This window comes from Necator americanus, chromosome II (genome assembly GCF_031761385.1).
Source record: "Necator americanus strain Aroian chromosome II, whole genome shotgun sequence".
Lineage (NCBI taxonomy): Eukaryota > Metazoa > Nematoda > Chromadorea > Rhabditida > Ancylostomatidae > Necator > Necator americanus.
Window position 1 is genome coordinate 10,014,461 of NC_087372.1, and position 16,934 is coordinate 10,031,394.

The following is a 16,934-nucleotide window of genomic DNA, read 5'->3' on the forward strand; positions in this document are numbered from 1 at the left end:
TCTGAGGTGGTGCGGATTTCAGATGGAGTATCCGTATACTGAATCGCAGATTATGGAGACGGAGGTGATTCCGTCTATTTCTCGTAGCATCACTGCGAACAGCCGCCTCCAGAACGCTGTTTTGTACGACGCCATCTATTGCAGCGCGCCGCGCCTTGCACTGCCTCCGCCCTGCGATTCGTCGAAAATCAATTCGGACTGCCCCGATAGGCAGTAAGGGACGCTACGCGTGCAAGGGTGGCGCGCTGCAATAGAAGGCATCGTACAAAACAGCATTCAGGGCACAGCTGTAGTTCAGGGGGAGATGAGCGGAACCAACCCGGCCTCCATAATCTACGATCCCGTATACGGATACTCCACCTGAAATCCGTACCACTCCAGATTCGCGGTATACTACCTCTAAAACTGACGGGTCCGCAATCCGTGTTATTGTTGTTGCACAGCATCTAATCTCGTTCAGCATTAAATCTGCTAATGTACCTCCTTGCTTTCAGGGAATGCGTGTTCATCGAGCGATCCTCCAATCACCAATTATCCTTCTTCTAACCCCCGAAGCCCGTATTCTCCTGAAACGGAAACACCAATACAGTGGTCAACCATTATACCACCGAACTCTCAAATGGTAATACTACAAGGTTTCTTGGCTTTTCTGACCTATTCCTCCCAATTTTTCACACAATTTTCTCCCCGACTCACCTTCATCTGATACTGTTTTCCAGGATAACTACAGTGAGTCAGATCCCAAAAAGTGCAGCAATACCGGAAACAGTTACAAAGGCGATAAAGAAGATGAAGGAGAGGAAGGAAAAGAAGAAAATGATGATGATATCTATAGGAGGGAGGAAGGAAAGAGGAGAAAGAAAATTAGAGAAAGAAAGAGAAAAGTAAGTGGATTATTTAAAGGCATCTTCCCACGAATCTGACCTGGTATGGATTTCCGAGGGCCAAAGACTATACGGGGGCATAGACTGTAAAAACGGGTGGGATCTCGCTCATCTCTCCTTGCATCACTGTAAACAGACGGCTTTACGACGTCCTCTATTGCAATGCGCCATCATTGCGCCCCGCCTGCGATTTGTCGAAAACCCATCTGGACGAATCGCAGAAGGGGTGGTGGCGCATTGCAATAAAGGACGTCGTAAGGAACCGCATCCGAAACCGTCTGTTTACAGTACCACGTCAGATTCGTGGGGTACTCCCTCTACGTTCCGATAGAAGAAAGAGATTTTTTGACTAGTTTCAGAGAGGTTGGCGAGGAATGAGAAGAGAGAAAAAGAGAAGAAAGTCGAAGAAGCGAGGTGAGTGTTTGCAACTCTCGTTGTGAGTTTTTGGTTACATATTCAGTTGTATATTTTAGTTAGAGCTTTCGATTACCCGGAATCCCGTGGGAATTCCTACAGTGCCGCACGAAAGGGTGGCACTAGGGAAACTGTATTGTAGCCATTTGTGTATTAAACTTTAAAAATCAAACAGATATCGTACAACCCATGTCGACCGCATCATATCGATCGTATCGATAACAGACAATGTTCTAGCCGAGTTCTCTTTGCTTCCACAATATTCTTTACCATTTTCAGCTAAGGACAATTTGAAGCGAAGCCGCAGCAGAACATCAAGTTAGTTTACCTAGTTTAGTTAGCTAGTTTATCCGTTGAACTTTTCACCTGTTTAATGCGAACAATTATTGGCTTCAGTAGCAACCGTAAAAGCGATCTGCACATCCGAAGCGGATGAGCATCCTGCCAAATGTACTGCATGGAAAAATGCTGGATACTGCGAAACAAATCAAGCGACACGGTTTTTGTGGTGCCGTAAGACGTGCTCCTGCGGAATTTTAGATACTCAAGGTAGGAGTAAAAGGGATAGGGGTGTCCAGACAGATTTGACAAACCGATTTCTCGTCCTCCGAAACGTCCTTGAGAAACAATGAATGGATTGAGCTTTACAAAAACAATACAAACATAGTCTTTCATTTGTATAATGTTGATAGAATAGAATATTATTTGAGCTGTGTTAATAGGTGCACGGTGCACCACATAAATGAATTATGTTCATACTTTGTATGGGGCAAATGACATTGATGCACGATTGGATATGCCCTGTTGGTCATCTTGATAGGCATAACGTTGTAATCAAGCGTTCGCAAAAACTCACGATTCTAATATGAAGTCGAACACATTGGCGCATCCAAAGCTGTTGTCTGGTGCCAGGCACTTTATCTTTTATGCTGTCGTAGGCGTTCTTTGCGATATCGACACATTGACTAGATATATAATGGAGGATAAAAAAACTGATTAATCGTGATAAAAAAGCCTTGCTGTAGAGGAGCCCAGGTACAGGACCGTACTCAAATCTTTCGTTTTCCAAAAAATAAAAAAAAATAAAAAATTTAGCTGAAGCTCTGCAACTCTAACTACCACTTTATATAAAATATTCGTGTCCGCAGCTCAAAACCAGTCTGAAAGTTAAGTACGATCGTGAGAACGATTACGACGGGATAAACTGGTAGGGTGAAATGCCAGAAATGCGACTGAAAAACACATGTACACAGATGTCTCTCCATCGTTAGCTATTCTAAATGTTAATACAATCAATCGATAATATATCTGTTAGCCCTGTGGCGGATGGTCACAATATTTCAGTAGTATTCGCGGTAATTTTCAAATCTAAAGTTCTTTTCTAGACGGGTGAAAGGTTCTTGAACACTTGAGTGTCATGCATCTTAGTGTTCTACACGTTAGTTGTTGCTTATATTCCAGTGTTCCTTCCGCTGCATGATTGAATAAATATTTATTTGATTGAGGCTATATGTTGTCGTTGCATGCTCCTGTTCCATCTTTGCCTGTTCATATATACAAATTATTGTATGTGTTTTTTTGTGTCTGTATGTAATGACAAGTATAGCATTTATGTTGAGGTAGCATAATATAGGTATCATTAACACTTATGTTGACAACTGCAACACCTCTTCATTTGTTTAGCGGCCTGGAAAGACGAGTGTTCGTTAGAGGATGAACGATTTGTAACGGATGCATCTCTGTCCTTGGCAATATGAGTACAACCGAGTTGAGAAATTCTGATGCTTGATGAATCTAACCAAGAAGTAGTGTTTTTTTCACGCGTGTACAGCGCATTAGTGTTAATGCCCCATATACATGGATATCAACGGGCAGCGTAGGCATTCAGCGGATAGGCGAAGAGTGTGATCGCTTCCTTTTTTGATTGATTGGTTGTGCTGCTCAAAACAATGGCGTTACAGCGTTCTTCTTCATGTGTCATACTTCCAGACATTTATGAAGGATAAAGAATAAAGTGCAGAGCGTCGGTCATTCCCTATGGGGATGCGCCTACGCGTTCGAATTCAACTCGGAATTCGTTTGAGGTTTGTGAACGCGCGTGCAGCCTTACAATAACTTGTGGGGCTAGTCGATGTGCCAAGTCAGTGTCTTTATTCCTCCAGTCTGGTACCAATTTATCGCCACCCGGAGGGATGAAGGTCTTGGTTTGCACTAGGGCAGATTCGATCCTCCGATTGTTTGTAGCCACAGTGGAACCTCTTAGCGACTGTACCGCTCCTCGCACGGCATACATCAATGTAATGCGCGAAGTTCACTGAGGAAAGGGATCTCTGCGGAACTCAGCAAGTGCTTGGGCTCTTCTAAGCATCTATTCGCTAAGACCTTTTGTTAAGCACACTGGTGAAGATCTTTTTTTGAAGGGTTCAATAATTGTTGGTTATCCGCTATAGTACGTACCAAAGTTTTAGCTATATTTTCTCCCACATGCCTTCAGAATCACTGGGATTCTGGCGACGCCGAGTAAACGGTGCGTCGCAAGCGGAACACGCAGTGATTAATCCTGTTTTATTGGCCATAGAAATAATCCAGCGGTGTAGCTGCGGTTAAAGTGCGATACCATTTTCGCACATATGACGTACTTGACATTTAGCGCAGCTCAAATTCTGTCAATAGAGTGTAACCATGCTGCACTACTGGTTCAGGGTTACTCTTTTCATAAGTTCAAGCTGTTTTGTTTGTTCTGGTAAAATTATCTACTTGGAGCAAACAACGACTAAAACAACGTTGCAAAAAAGGAAACGATTTTTAGAATTTAGCGAATTCAGAGAAATAGTTACGTGTGAAATACTGGTTGAGTGCTGAGTTCGCCATGGACACTGTCCTTGTTCTTAAACGTAAACACATGGCCCAGAATGTATTTCTCTTTTATTCGCATCTACCTAAAGTGATTATACATATGGGCAGGAATTCTAATGAGCAGGCTACCCTATTAGTTTTTTCAATGCTTGAAATTATTTCATTAATCTTTTAGGACCTACTACTTCTGAATCCAAGCAGAATCTGTAGTTTGAGTCATACTGTATGAACATGCGTTGTAGAATAAACTTTATTATCTACTAGTATATCCCCATAGATGGTCTTGTTTGGTCTCAATCCCCATTACCCAAAACTTACCATTTGTAACTTGTATTCGAAATGAATGGCTTTATTTGAAATAAAAGCAGTGATTTGAGATTGATTTGATATTTTTTAGCCTATGAAAGAAAAGAAGTCAGTATTAAAGTTGAAAACTGGTGATGTTGGCATCAATCGCAGGTGACATATGAGAAGATTAGAAGTCGCTTTTCAATAAATTGGTTAAAATTCAGCCGGCTTATTATAATTTCTTGATAAGTTCTAACTATGAGTTTTGAAGTTAACTTTTCTGAGGTTTCGAAACCTGCAAAATTTTTGAAACATTAACTGTTGTATAGGTGATAATTGAAGAAACCGTGACAGTGACCACGAGCAGGAACCATTCGATATGAAAACTGCATAAGCAACCGTTAGAATTATTATTAATTATTTTCAGTGGTTTTTTTACCTCTAGTCAATCGATAGTGATGGAAAAAAAAGCCAGGTGGTCGTTGTTTGAACTTGGAAACTTCGCTGACGAGTAAACATTACGCAGATAGATCGCGCTGTGAATGAGGTGCGAGCGAGCTCAAACGTTTCTTTTTTTCTATTTCGAGACGGAAGCGACAGGCGCGAACTTTTCTGAGTACATATTCTAAGCTCGGCATAGTTGCTTGGATACCTTAACGGATTTCCTTCCTAAGGATTATTCTTGCAGTCTACTCGAGTCTTTTGATCGCTGACTTTAGTCTGGCGCAGTTCATTTGGTTCAAACTATTATTTCTGAGTCTTCATGGATCAACTTACACTTTTTCAGTTGATTAGTTCGAGCTAGTCTTTTGCGTTTTTGTTTCGTTTGAAATTTGATTTTGTCTGCTGTTACGGCAGCTTTCTGTTGTACTTTTCTCTAATACAAAGTTCCTCGTTTATTTCCATTCTCAATTTTCTACGAGTCCTTGATAGATGTTAAGTATGATTTCGTTTTTTTTTTTCTATGAGGACGTCACGAGACTACTCACCAAACACTGTGAACCATCCTTGATGAATCACTTGCCTGACTTATCAAGGACAATATTTTGCCTTTCTCTGATATCTGTGTTCTAGTCATGCTAAAATGAAAACGGCCATAGTGTCACCGTGAAGTTATCTGCCGCTCGCTTTCTTAACAGGAATTATCATTTGATGAAGAAAGATCGTCGTTGGGGAAATCGTCGGTGGTGAAATCGTTGAAATCACCATTCATTCATAGTGAAAATGCGACTAGGCAGAAGATTACTTAGCATCGGCAACGAAGGAAGAAAGAAGTGGTATACGATGAATGCATATTCAAGGATCCTTGCCCCAAGGTGACTGTGACATTGATTTGGACGACGCAAACGAGGGCTTTTACTCAGAGGACTGCAACGCTGTAAATATCGTGTCTCAAAGACGCGCATAACGGCTTAGATCGAATTTGGAGGGCCATCGAGGGTTTTTTTTTAAAGAAAGATTGTGGGGCTTCATCCGGAAGCATCGCATATCGAGCGGTATCGATCTTCAGTAGCAACATACATTAGCTGCAGAAAAGCCTTGCAGAGGGATCTTTCAAAATACAGGCAGAAGATTCTGGAAGCAGCACAAAGAAAAACAAGCCGAATGAAGTGCCGCAGGGACCTCAGCGAATTTAATATTGCGCTAACAGCCTTACTGAGCGAGGGCGGCACTCGCCCCTTCTCTCTTCGCGAGATAGAAGTCGTTACAAAGAGGTTCTACTTTATATTGAACCTTTTCTTTCGTCAACTTTTGTGTCAAGCTCGATCTTCTCCACTGGTGATGCTCGTCACACGTTATCCCTTCAAATGCAATAGCCCGAAACTTGGCAGCCTCTGGACCTGATTTCATATCCGCAGACTTTCTGGTGGTGGCGATCCGTTTTATGTAATTCTAGCAACGCACGTATCGTCTTATCTTCAGGATGAAAAGGTCCTAGACCTGTGGAAAATCTCGCAATCCGTTCTTATTTATAAGAAAGGTGACCCTGAGTACCTTCGGAACTACCGTCCAGTATCCTTGTTGAGCTTATTATACAAAATGATTAGAAAGACCAACCTTGCGCATATCTAGGACGCTGGATGAAGCCCAACCTAAAAACAGCCTAGATTCCGTCAGGGGTTCAGCTGCATGGTTCACGACCAAACTCTGTCGAGGGTCACAGAGATTTGCCAAGAATCCCAACCATCCCTTATTTTACCCTTCGTCGACTTTAACAAAGCCTTCGACAGTCTTGGAAACGAATGCTATACTGTCTACACTGGTCGATCAAGGTGTGTACGCGTAGTATGTGAGGACATTAGCTAATTGTTACGATCGATGCGCCACTGAGATATAGCTTTCCACCTTTTTTCCCTTTATTATACCTATTGGGGGTACGACAAGGCGATATTAAATCGCCGAAGCTGTTCACGGCTGCATTACAATTAATAATGAAATCATTTGTTTGGAAAGAAAAGGGCAGGCACCACGGCCACTTCTAGGAAGCTCTTTACTACCCACAGAGCCCTGAGAGATGTCTTCTGATATTTAACCGGCGCACACAACACCTATCCAATCGCCGCAGCTGCGTAATACGAGCAATGTCCTGTCTTCGCGACCCAGCGGAATATATACTGAAAGTGAAGCATAGAATGGCCGGTCACATTATGAGAAGAATCGACAATAGATGGACTAAAAGAACGCTAGAGTGAATCCCAAGAGATGCTGAACACCCTCGAGGAAGGCCGCCGACGAGATGTAGTGATGTATTCGCTGCAGTGATGGACCGGCTGAGAGCTCTCTTGGACACAGTTCGAGGACCTTGTCAAAGTCACCCACGAAACATGGGAACATCTTGGATGACAAAGGCAAGGGACCGAAACGAGTGGAAAAGATTCTTGGACCCGCACGCTCAGTGAAGGCGAGCCATCTAAGTATCCAAGTAAATCACGCTAACAATTCTGTCCATTTTTCTTCAAGAAGCAATGTTAGTGGGCTGATTCCTTCTCTTTGTACATTTTATGATACTATTGATGTTCTGCCACTAATCAATATTGGGTACAATTTGTGGATGTGAAGACGTGCTTTGATGTGAAGGGGTAATTGAGATCCTGGTGCCAAATAATAGTTTCACGCGAATTATTGCTGACATTGAAACGTACAATAGACCCATCTCCTTCTGATTGTTTTGTCCCCGCTACTTAAAGGCATCACCCTACGAATCTGGGTGGTACGTGTTTCAAGTGCGTAATGCCCATACGGGGTCGTAGATTGTGGCGAAGAGGGTGATTCCGTCCATTCCTTCCTAATTGTGCCAGTACCGGTCCGGATGATTTCGCGCGTGCACAAGGCTGGCGCGCTCCAATAGAACTCGTCGTAGAAAGCAGCGCCCCGGAACGCTTCATCTTCCGGGCCATTTTTTACGACTATTAGGAAGAAATGAGCGAGATCCCACCCGTTTCTGCAATCTACGATCCCATGTAGTCTTTCACTACCGGAAATCCATATCTTTACTTTAGTGGAGTGATGCCTTCAATGCTAATCAATCAAGTCACCAGTTTTGTTCCTTGTTTCTTCAAAATCCCGGTTTCTCCATCTGTGATTATCCTTCAGTGTCTCTTTCGTTGCAGCTTGTTGATTTAAGTGTCCCAGATTTCTTACTACCACTCTTCGCCACTAGTTATGTAACTTTTTAGCGGAGTCTATAACCTCTGTTTCTTGACATTGCTGCGTTTTTATTTGCTTAACATCTTGGGGTCGTGTACATCAGTTTTGGACTAGTATAGTTAAGAGAACTCGGGGGAAGAAAGGTGTTCAGGTGTTGCCGTATTCTAATTGATGGAACGAGAAAAATACTCAAATATGCCACAAAAGAAGCGTGGAACAGCGATTTAAAATGATTCGCAGGTAAATACTGCATAGGGATGGATTGCGAGCGTGGCGACAGTCAGAGTTAAAGGCATCATACCAGGAATCTGACATGGTGAAGGAAACCGCGGGGGAAGATGGAGATGGTGTTTTAAATTGCGGCATCGGGGTGGTTCCGCTCATCTCTCCTTACTCGTTCTAGAAAAACGGCGTGGGAACCACTTTGCTTATCAGGAGAATACTTTAGAACTCTCCACTACGCACACCTTCCATTCCCCAAACAGTCTACTCATTGACTTCACTTGAAAAGGCAGGTGAGAAGAAATAACTGATCTTCGACCGACCGCACTCGCATGCGGCGTGTGCACAAAGGTGGCGCGTTGCAGCTAAGATCGTCTTTAAAAACGTTGTCTTTCACGTTTCTCACGACAATCAGGAAGAGATCAACGGAACCTTCCCTGATCCAGCAGTCTGGAACCCTAACTCTAAATTTTCCCGCGGATTCCTTCACTTTAGATACATGGTATGCCACCTTTAAATTGAGCCTATGAGTAGATGGCGTATTTAAAGGCATCGCTCCACGAATCTGAGGTGGTACGGATTTCAGGTGGAGTATTCATATACGGGATAGAAGATTATGAGAAGAGGATTCCGTTCATTTCTTCCTAATTGCCGTAAAAAACGGCCTAGAACATACGGCTTCGGGAGTTCTGGCGCGCTATTTTCTACAAGGAGTTCGGCTGTAGCGCGCCAGCCTTGTGCACGCGTCGCATCTTCCGGGCCGTTTTTTTACGGCAATTAGGAAGAAATGGACGGAATCATCCCTCTCTCCATAATCTACTATCCCGTATACGAATACTCCATCTGAAATTCGTACCATCTCAGATTCGTGAGGTGATGCCTTTTAAGAATAAACAAGAGTTTGGAGTTGTCCTTTCTTGAAACCATGGGATCATCTTGGAATGTACAGCGTCCTTCACCACTAACTCTTCCACTAACTTTTTTTCCTGACCGTTACATGAACTGGTCCCCACGTCATCTTTGTGTACGGCAATCAAAATGCCTATGAACGTCATAGACTCTTGATTCTTCCGTGATTCTTCTGCGGTTGATATTATCACGTTTCTTGTTTGGAGGAGAATCAGACGATGGCTAATTGATGAGATCCTTTTTTTACTCAATAGTACAATATGACTCATATTGTTTGCCAGAAATTTCATTCCGGCGAATAATTGTGACGAAAGCGAGCAGAAACTTGGAACATTGACAGAAAAACCAGCTTTTGAGAAAAAAAACTCAAAGGACGTAAGTCATTGAGTTTAAACTTGGAACTATTTTTGTGTTTCACCGGATAGTTGACATAAAAACGAGTGAGGTCGATTCGCTCACCGCTTGTTGTCGACACACGCCCTCAACCGTCCCAATGACCTGGAATCCGGTTATGTCCTCGTCAGACGCAGCTATTTCTCAAATGTATTATTATATTCTTATATGTTTGTATATGTATTCTTACAAATACTCACATTTATTCCTTTTGAGGGTAAAATGTAGTTGAAGGGGGTAGGGGGAGGAGGTCGCTCAGTGGCGCCTTCATTTCTGGATTTCTGGCAGTAACTAAATAAACCCGGTCCCTAAAACATAAGTATTAGAGTATCTATGACATGTAAGCTGAAGTTACTAAGAGAAAAAAAAGTAAGATAGAACAGCCAGAAATAAGAGCGCCACTAAGTGCTCGTCCCTCCCCTAACCACATTTTTCTCCGTTTTTATTCATTTATATATATATATATATATATTACATTATATTATATTTCGTAATTTTCGATCGTTGTGCTCTCTGGAACTATTTATGTCTAGTTTGTTAGTCATTACTGTCTTGCGTTGTTGGCGATGGGGTTTTATGTAATACCGTATTCTCCGCCATCTAAATACCGTTTCTGTACTCTGGAAATGAGTCAGAGAAGTTCTCGAATTTCAAAGAATTATCAATATTGATCAAATTAATTTCTCTTTCTTTTCATCCTTACTGTAACCTCCAAATTTCTATTATCTGTAATTTTTCGGCTTCACAGTTCCGCGAGATCTCTTCGCTGATTTTGCATCTTTCGACTAGCACTTGTTCTGGTCGATTTTCCCAAGAATTCTTCGGAATCCTCACGGAATCGAAGACGATATCTTCTTTGCTTCAGGATCTTTAGAATCAAGATTGGTACGGTGGCAAAATCTTTGATTTGCCTGAAAGTTATATTGTTAGACTATGACCATGGAGCATATGACATTTATTTTAAAGATGGGGGAGATTTTTCTCACCTTTCATAAAAAAAATTTGTGAGACAGGTCCAGCGCAGTCGGTAGGAAGTTCGGCTACCACTGCGCAGTTGATGGTCCGGGGCCCCCCTAGAGCCAATCAAATCCTTCATCTCTCCAGCGTCGATAAATTGGTGCTAAACTTGTCGTGGGGGATGAAGTCACTGACTTGATGCTTCAAAAAATAAACCTCAAACAATTCTGAACTGAAGGCGAGCGCATAGATGTATAACTTTCGGAGTTGATTAACGCCATGTACTTATCCTCCATTTTTTTTTTCAGAATCAAGGGTAGTTGCTTTGGTTCTCTGGTGAATTAAAAGTAATGAGAAATCTTCTATACTTTTGACTCACCCTGGTCTTTACGTGTCAATCAATCTGCTGCCTCTTCTCTTACTTAAGTTGGTGAGTTTTACCAATAAGAAGTGATTGGCTGACTCGCATCTCGCCACCTATTTTTCTGCCTGTACGCTTGTCGTTCTGTATTTTTGTCACCATGTCTTCCATGTCCATTATGATCTTCACCATAATGTTTTCTTTCTCACTATCTAGCAACACACACTTTCCATCCTCCAATACTAACTCCTACGGTCATTTCTTCGTGAATTCCTCAAGTGTTCTTCAATCCGTTATTCTCTTGTGGGATTCGCTTCTTCGTCTCTTTATTTGATTTTTTATCTCTATGTATCTAAGAATTTCTGATGCTTATTTATAGTCCCACGTGTTAAATCCCGCGTGAGGATTTCTCATCTTACGTGGCAGGAGAATGACCTATTAACACACCGCAAAATGTGCCAAAAAGAGCCACCATTGCTGTTATAAGCTTGAGCGGAATTCTACTGAGTTCTATTTTTTCTTGTTCCCATTTTATGACAGAACTATGGGTGTTTTCAAATAAGTGAATTTTTACCTTTCGTGCTTAAGAAAGAAAAGGAAGACTCTCGAAAGGGAAATTCTGCAAACTTCATGAAAATTTGAACTGCAGTCATTCCTACTGATCCATATTTCAAGATATTCAATTTTGGTCAATTTTCCCTATTAAGTTTTTGAAAAATCCATATTTCAAAGTATTCCTAATCTCAAGAGTGGATTTTTCAAGGGTAACGCTTTTTTCATCGCACGTGACAACCATGTCACTTTCATTTAGTTTGTGAAACAGCTTAACGCGAATCACGTTTTGCACTCGCAACAATACTTTGATTCTAAGAGGTATTTTCAGTGAGATGGTGACGTTATGGTTTCTCGTATTCTGCCTTTTATTTGATACCGTACTTCTTTCAGAACTCTGAAGAAATGACAGATTTACCACTTCTTCTCTGCCTTCTCCTCTCAATGTCTCTAAGCGGAGCTGATGATGATGACTGCTACAAATTTGGGAAGACGGAATTCACAACGATTGTTGAATGTGATCGTGGATGCGAATATGCTTACAAGGGTAATGGTGAGCGGAGTTACTCCTTCCGATTGAATCACAAAATACACGCATAGTTGGCGCCGAGTGGGTTCTGCCGGGTGGGCGCGATACACCTCCTAATGGGACACGATAGATGAGTGAGAAGTGTGCCTCAAGCAGAAAAAATCGTTTTTCGTGAAAAACACGCCGCAGTTACTCGCTTTAGTACACGGTTTGGTGGCGACTACGGAGTTGTTTGGGATAAAAAAAAACAAATTTGCCACGAGAGGGTCACACAAACTGTACTAGCTTCAATGGCCATTCGTTCTCTTTTCGTTTCTCAATCAATTCAATCACCTCGTTTATGCTGCGCTCATTCCACAAGGCATACGAAAATTGGACGAGTTGCTTGGAAGAGATGCGCAGAAGTGAGCATCGCATAAAAATAATAGCAATCTTTTTTTTTTTTACAACGCTTCGCCTTCAATTTTCCGTGCCAATTCGTTGCACATTACCACATGCTTCCAGGACCGAAAAGCAAGCGAATCTCGGGAGGCTGCGCGAGCACCAGTGATATTGGTTGTCGATCTCGCGGAAATGGAATTACTGTGTGTACCTGTAAGGGTGAGCGTTGCAATGTGCAAGGTTATCAGATGCATGACAGTGGATCGAACGAAAGCTGAAGACAGCAGGCATACATCACAAATGTTCCATGTTGCTTCCATGATATACCATTCTTGTGTTATTTGCCTTGCGACTTCGCGTGAATAAGCTCCCATAGTCGAGGTCATCATAATTCCGTCCATTTGTTTTTGGCATTTACCAGATGGCACTGGCATGGCATGCATTGTGCATAGTGTGCACTTCTTTTTTCCTCTGGAGTGTAATCTGCTTGACTCTGCGTCCCCTCGTACGTAGAGTAGGATCAAAATCACATGAAGCATGCTGCAGTTTCGCAAGCGGTCGCGCTCGAAGCAGTACGGTATACCGTAGCGGTTGGGATGGAGGGGTGACCCATGCTACAGCGCTCATTGTTGCACTTTGCGATGGTCCTATGTCGAATCAAACTGTATCTCCACCGCGCTGCGCTTTGAGCGCAGCCGCTTGCGCGATCCGTGCTTTATGTCACTTTGACTCGACTATGCGCACGTACGCTGCTGTCTTACATGCTAGGGACAAATCCCAATGGGCAGGAACATCGGTGTTATGATGACCACGTCTATGTACTCGTTACCGATTCGGGTTGATGTGCATAGCATTTCTCATATATGTTCTGTTCCGTTTTTTTTTGTGTTAATGGTTCAGAAAACCACTTTATTAGGTATTATTGTATTGCCATATTTTCCATTTAATGAAATTTTTCTTCGTGATCGATCTTGCCTTTGAACTAAAAATTGGAGGTGTTTATAGATTCATGATATGTGTCCGTGTGGTCATTCAGTCCAAATACTTTGAATATAGTACTTCAGACAAACCCGTAATATTTTCGAATGCTACCAGTGGAACCAGCGAGGTTTACGAGAAGTAGCGAGCTTCTTTTCGACTCCCTTCTGTGACGGGAATATTCGACCATAACACTATTAATGGTCGCCGCACTGGCGTTAGATCAAGCAGTCTACTAGTTTTGAATAAAGGAACGAAAACGATAGCAAAAACTGTCTTTTTAGATGTTGGGACTGGACCCTTTCTAGTCCTCTAGAATTACGTGCCCATTTCCACTGCTGTGATAAGGACACATAGAGTGTGGGTGATTAAGAGATAGAAGTGAGAATAATTTTGATCTTCCCATCCGTTTCTATACGGCAACTGTTCCACTTGAGTCCCGGAAAAGTCATTTTTACCATATGACACTCGGATCTCCTCGCGATCTCATGAAAATCCAATACTTTCACTTTCGGCTAGGTGGCCTTTTCTAGCTTGAACCCGACAGACTCTTCAGAACCCGTTGAACAAGACAATTTTCTTGTACCCTCAAAGAGTGACTGAAGAAGGGAGAACGATTTTCTGTGACGATTTTGAAGGCAGCACAAATGTGACGTGGTATGTGAATTCACGTTTCTTACGACAATTTCATTTGCAGCGCGCCACCCCTGTGCGTGCGCCGCATTCACGTGCGAGCAGTCGATGATTGGTGGGGTCTCTTCACCAGTCTATTAAGTTCAAGTCAATGAGGAGGCTGTTGAGGAGACTGTAGCGTACATATAGGCGTGTTTTAACGTACCTCGTAGGAATCGGAGCGGTTTCCATGCCCCGTTTTTTTCTTAAAATGACGATTAGGGTGAGATGAGCAGAACCGCTAGCGCAATCTACAAGCTCATCTCTGTTTTTTTTCCGCCGATTCCCTCACGGTGTCAGATTGGTACGTCATTCGCGGTATGCGGACTTGAAGTGGGGGTCCTGATCCTTTCCGCGCATCATCCGCCTGTGCACCACATCGATCTAGCCTTAAAATCTTCATTGCTTCCTTTCCGTGCAGTCAAGTTTCTGCATCATCGTAGATGGTGCCGGCCAATTCTCCGACATGTACATCACGATAGTGCGAATAGCGGATGATTAGACTTGCAGCCTGACTTCTTGAGCGATGGCGACCATAAAGACATGGTCGATGAGTTAAATGCGGAACAACCTTTAGCGCACCTCTCCCGTATGTCACTCTCGTAGCTGTTGTTCGTATACAGTCTAGATAATAGAACACACAAGTTCGGCCGTCCGCCCACGTCCTTGACTGCCGTTGGAGATCTCGATGAGACCCATATGTGCTCACTCTTATCAGAATGCAAGCGTAATCCATAGGTTGCAGTTGCCTTTTACAACATTCTGAACTTTTGCTTTCCACTGATACAACATCATTTGCGTACTAACGGACGGTCGAGGGGCACCCTGACCGCGCTGAGGCGATCTCGGCAGGACATTGATCGACTGTTCTTCGCATGATGTTATCGATGACAAAGTTGAACAGGAGGGATATTGCTACTCGCTCCTGTCTTACTCCAGTTACCACTTCAAAGGATGATGTACTAGTGTTCGAATTACAACAATTGTCCGTTGGTTCATGTCATAATGTAGGCAAGCGAACTTTCCTCGTATCTCATCGGGGCGAAGTTAGTTGAAAAGATACCCCTGATGAGAAGAGTGAAAAAAAAATATATATATATATATAAAGCGTCGGTGGTTCAGCGGATTTCTCGCGTCTCGACCTATCTCTAAAGTACCTCAGACTTGGGTAATTAAACCTTATCTTTAACACACAAAATAACAATGAAAGAAATAATAAGAAACAATAAATGAAACAATCTGATGCTCGAGTTTATCAGGGCTCCTTTTATTCAGGCTAAGCAAGCGGAGCTGGCTAGTATGTGCATGAGATATAAACATGATAAGCGAATGTTGCATAAGAATGTTTCTACTGCTGCCTAGATCAGCCTACAGATAGTTGGAAGAGTTACACGATGAGTAAGTAATGCTGATGCTGTGATGCTACATACATACGCAAGACAAGTAAGAATAGAGGAATCTCTATACTCCCCTCCACCGAACTAGCTAGTGTCTACTTTGTTTCTTCCGGTCGTGATCCCGGCTGAACCTTCGCTGTCGTGCTTCACGTCTATCCTCACGGCGTCTCTGGCTTGAGTCCCTGTCCTTTCGTCTCTCCTGTGGGCGATCACGTCCCTTCGATCTGACGGCATCTTCGGATTCGCGGGACTTTCCGCACGTCTCGCGCTCGAGTCGTCGTTGCATCTCTTTCTCTAGCCTTGACTCCTTTTCCTGTAGGCGTTGCCGCTTCTCCTTCAGGTCGTCTAGAACAGGCATGCTTCGGTCTTTTTGCCATTTCCTTTTGGTGGAATGGTCCCGTCGACCTGTCTGGATCTTTCGTTCGGTTTTTTCCATCCTGCGTCGAATTCTGTTTAGCTCCGGGCTGGGTTCCGCCGGGATGTTAGTCGTTACGGTGTCCGGGGCAAACCCACGGGAGATGATCTCATCAAAACGTTCGTGGAGTCCTCTAAGGTCAGACGATAGTTGTGAAACGTTTAGTGCGGAAAATTCATCCCTTATCTAATTGACTTCATCGTGAAATTGCACCAGGTATTTCTCTTCCTTGAAGTCCTTTTCCATCTGAGTGAAGCGCGCAAAGAAAAGCTCCATCTTCATCCCAACTTTGTCGATTTTCGCCTCGTTTGCTTTATGCATCTTGACGGTCTGCTCGTGATAAGACTTCATCAATTGTTCAAGACACTCAAGTTACTTTACTTTACTTCTTACGATTGCGAGACCGTAATCGCCGGTGCCAGTTGGTCAACTTTGCTGGCGGCTAGCAGGAGATTTTTACCTCCTTGCTTCAGAAGCTCTTTGAGCATGGTTCCAGATGTCCGGCCCTTTTGGGTGGTATATCTTCATTAGATGAGGATGAGGATGAGGACGATGATGACGAATTACGCCTTCTTTTTGCTGCTGGCGCCGTTGGAGTGGAGTCCGATCTGCTTGTTTTTCGGCTTGTCAGACTCAGGCCGGTGCGAGACCTGCTGGGACGGTTGCACGAAGCACTAAAATTTGATGAAGGTTGTGTGATAGTCGATTGGGCAGCCCTATTATATCGTGGGGTCTGAGTCTCGCCACTGCGTTTTGCGACGTTGACAGGTGGCGAAGTGGATTTTGTAGGTGCCGAAGATACCTTGCTGGTGCTGCGGGTGCTGGTGCTGAAAGGTGTTAAGGGCTAGTAAACACTTTTCATCCTTCTACTATACTGTTTTAGTAAAGTACAGGCTTTTGGCGAGTTTCCGTCCTCCCACACCTTTTCAAAATCCTTGGTTTTTGAGGTCTCCAGGTTTTTGTTGAATCGAAGGAAACATCTGAGAAGGAAGTTGCGCCGTCAACTGCTCTTTGCAGTTGACGGCGCAACTTCCTTCTCAGATGTTTCTCTTGATTAAAATCACCAGTGCTGCGGACA

The 16,934-nt window shown here is 43.2% G+C and overlaps 2 protein-coding genes across 6 annotated transcripts in view; one reads left to right on the forward strand and one right to left on the reverse strand.

Moving 5' to 3' along the window:
- RB195_017352 (uncharacterized protein) overlaps window positions 1-12,672 on the forward strand; it is a gene marked incomplete at both ends in the record, with an annotated part of 43,650 nt that extends 30,978 nt beyond the window's left edge. For 2 of the 5 annotated variants that reach the window (XM_064184314.1, XM_064184312.1), the window contains 6 exons: window positions 495-622; window positions 720-884; window positions 1,244-1,298; window positions 1,578-1,616; window positions 1,695-1,847; window positions 4,330-4,364. In XM_064184314.1, the coding sequence (XP_064040193.1) occupies window positions 495-622; window positions 720-884; window positions 1,244-1,298; window positions 1,578-1,616; window positions 1,695-1,847; window positions 4,330-4,364 (575 nt within the window). Of the gene's footprint in view, window positions 1-494; window positions 623-719; window positions 885-1,243; window positions 1,299-1,577; window positions 1,617-1,694; window positions 1,848-4,329; window positions 4,365-6,572; window positions 6,716-9,502; window positions 9,597-11,877; window positions 12,038-12,517 lie in introns of those variants that run through there. The other 3 variants (XM_064184315.1, XM_064184313.1, XM_064184316.1) reach the window with 3 other exon arrangements.
- A 2,857-nt stretch (window positions 12,673-15,529) lies between these two features.
- Window positions 15,530-15,877, reverse strand: RB195_017353 (uncharacterized protein; the record flags this gene model as incomplete). The annotated part of the gene is made up of 1 exon (XM_013446907.1): window positions 15,530-15,877. The coding sequence occupies one exon, from the start codon at window positions 15,875-15,877 to the stop codon at window positions 15,530-15,532; it is 348 nt and encodes a 115-aa protein (XP_013302361.1).
- Between the last annotated feature and the right edge of the window lie 1,057 nt (window positions 15,878-16,934).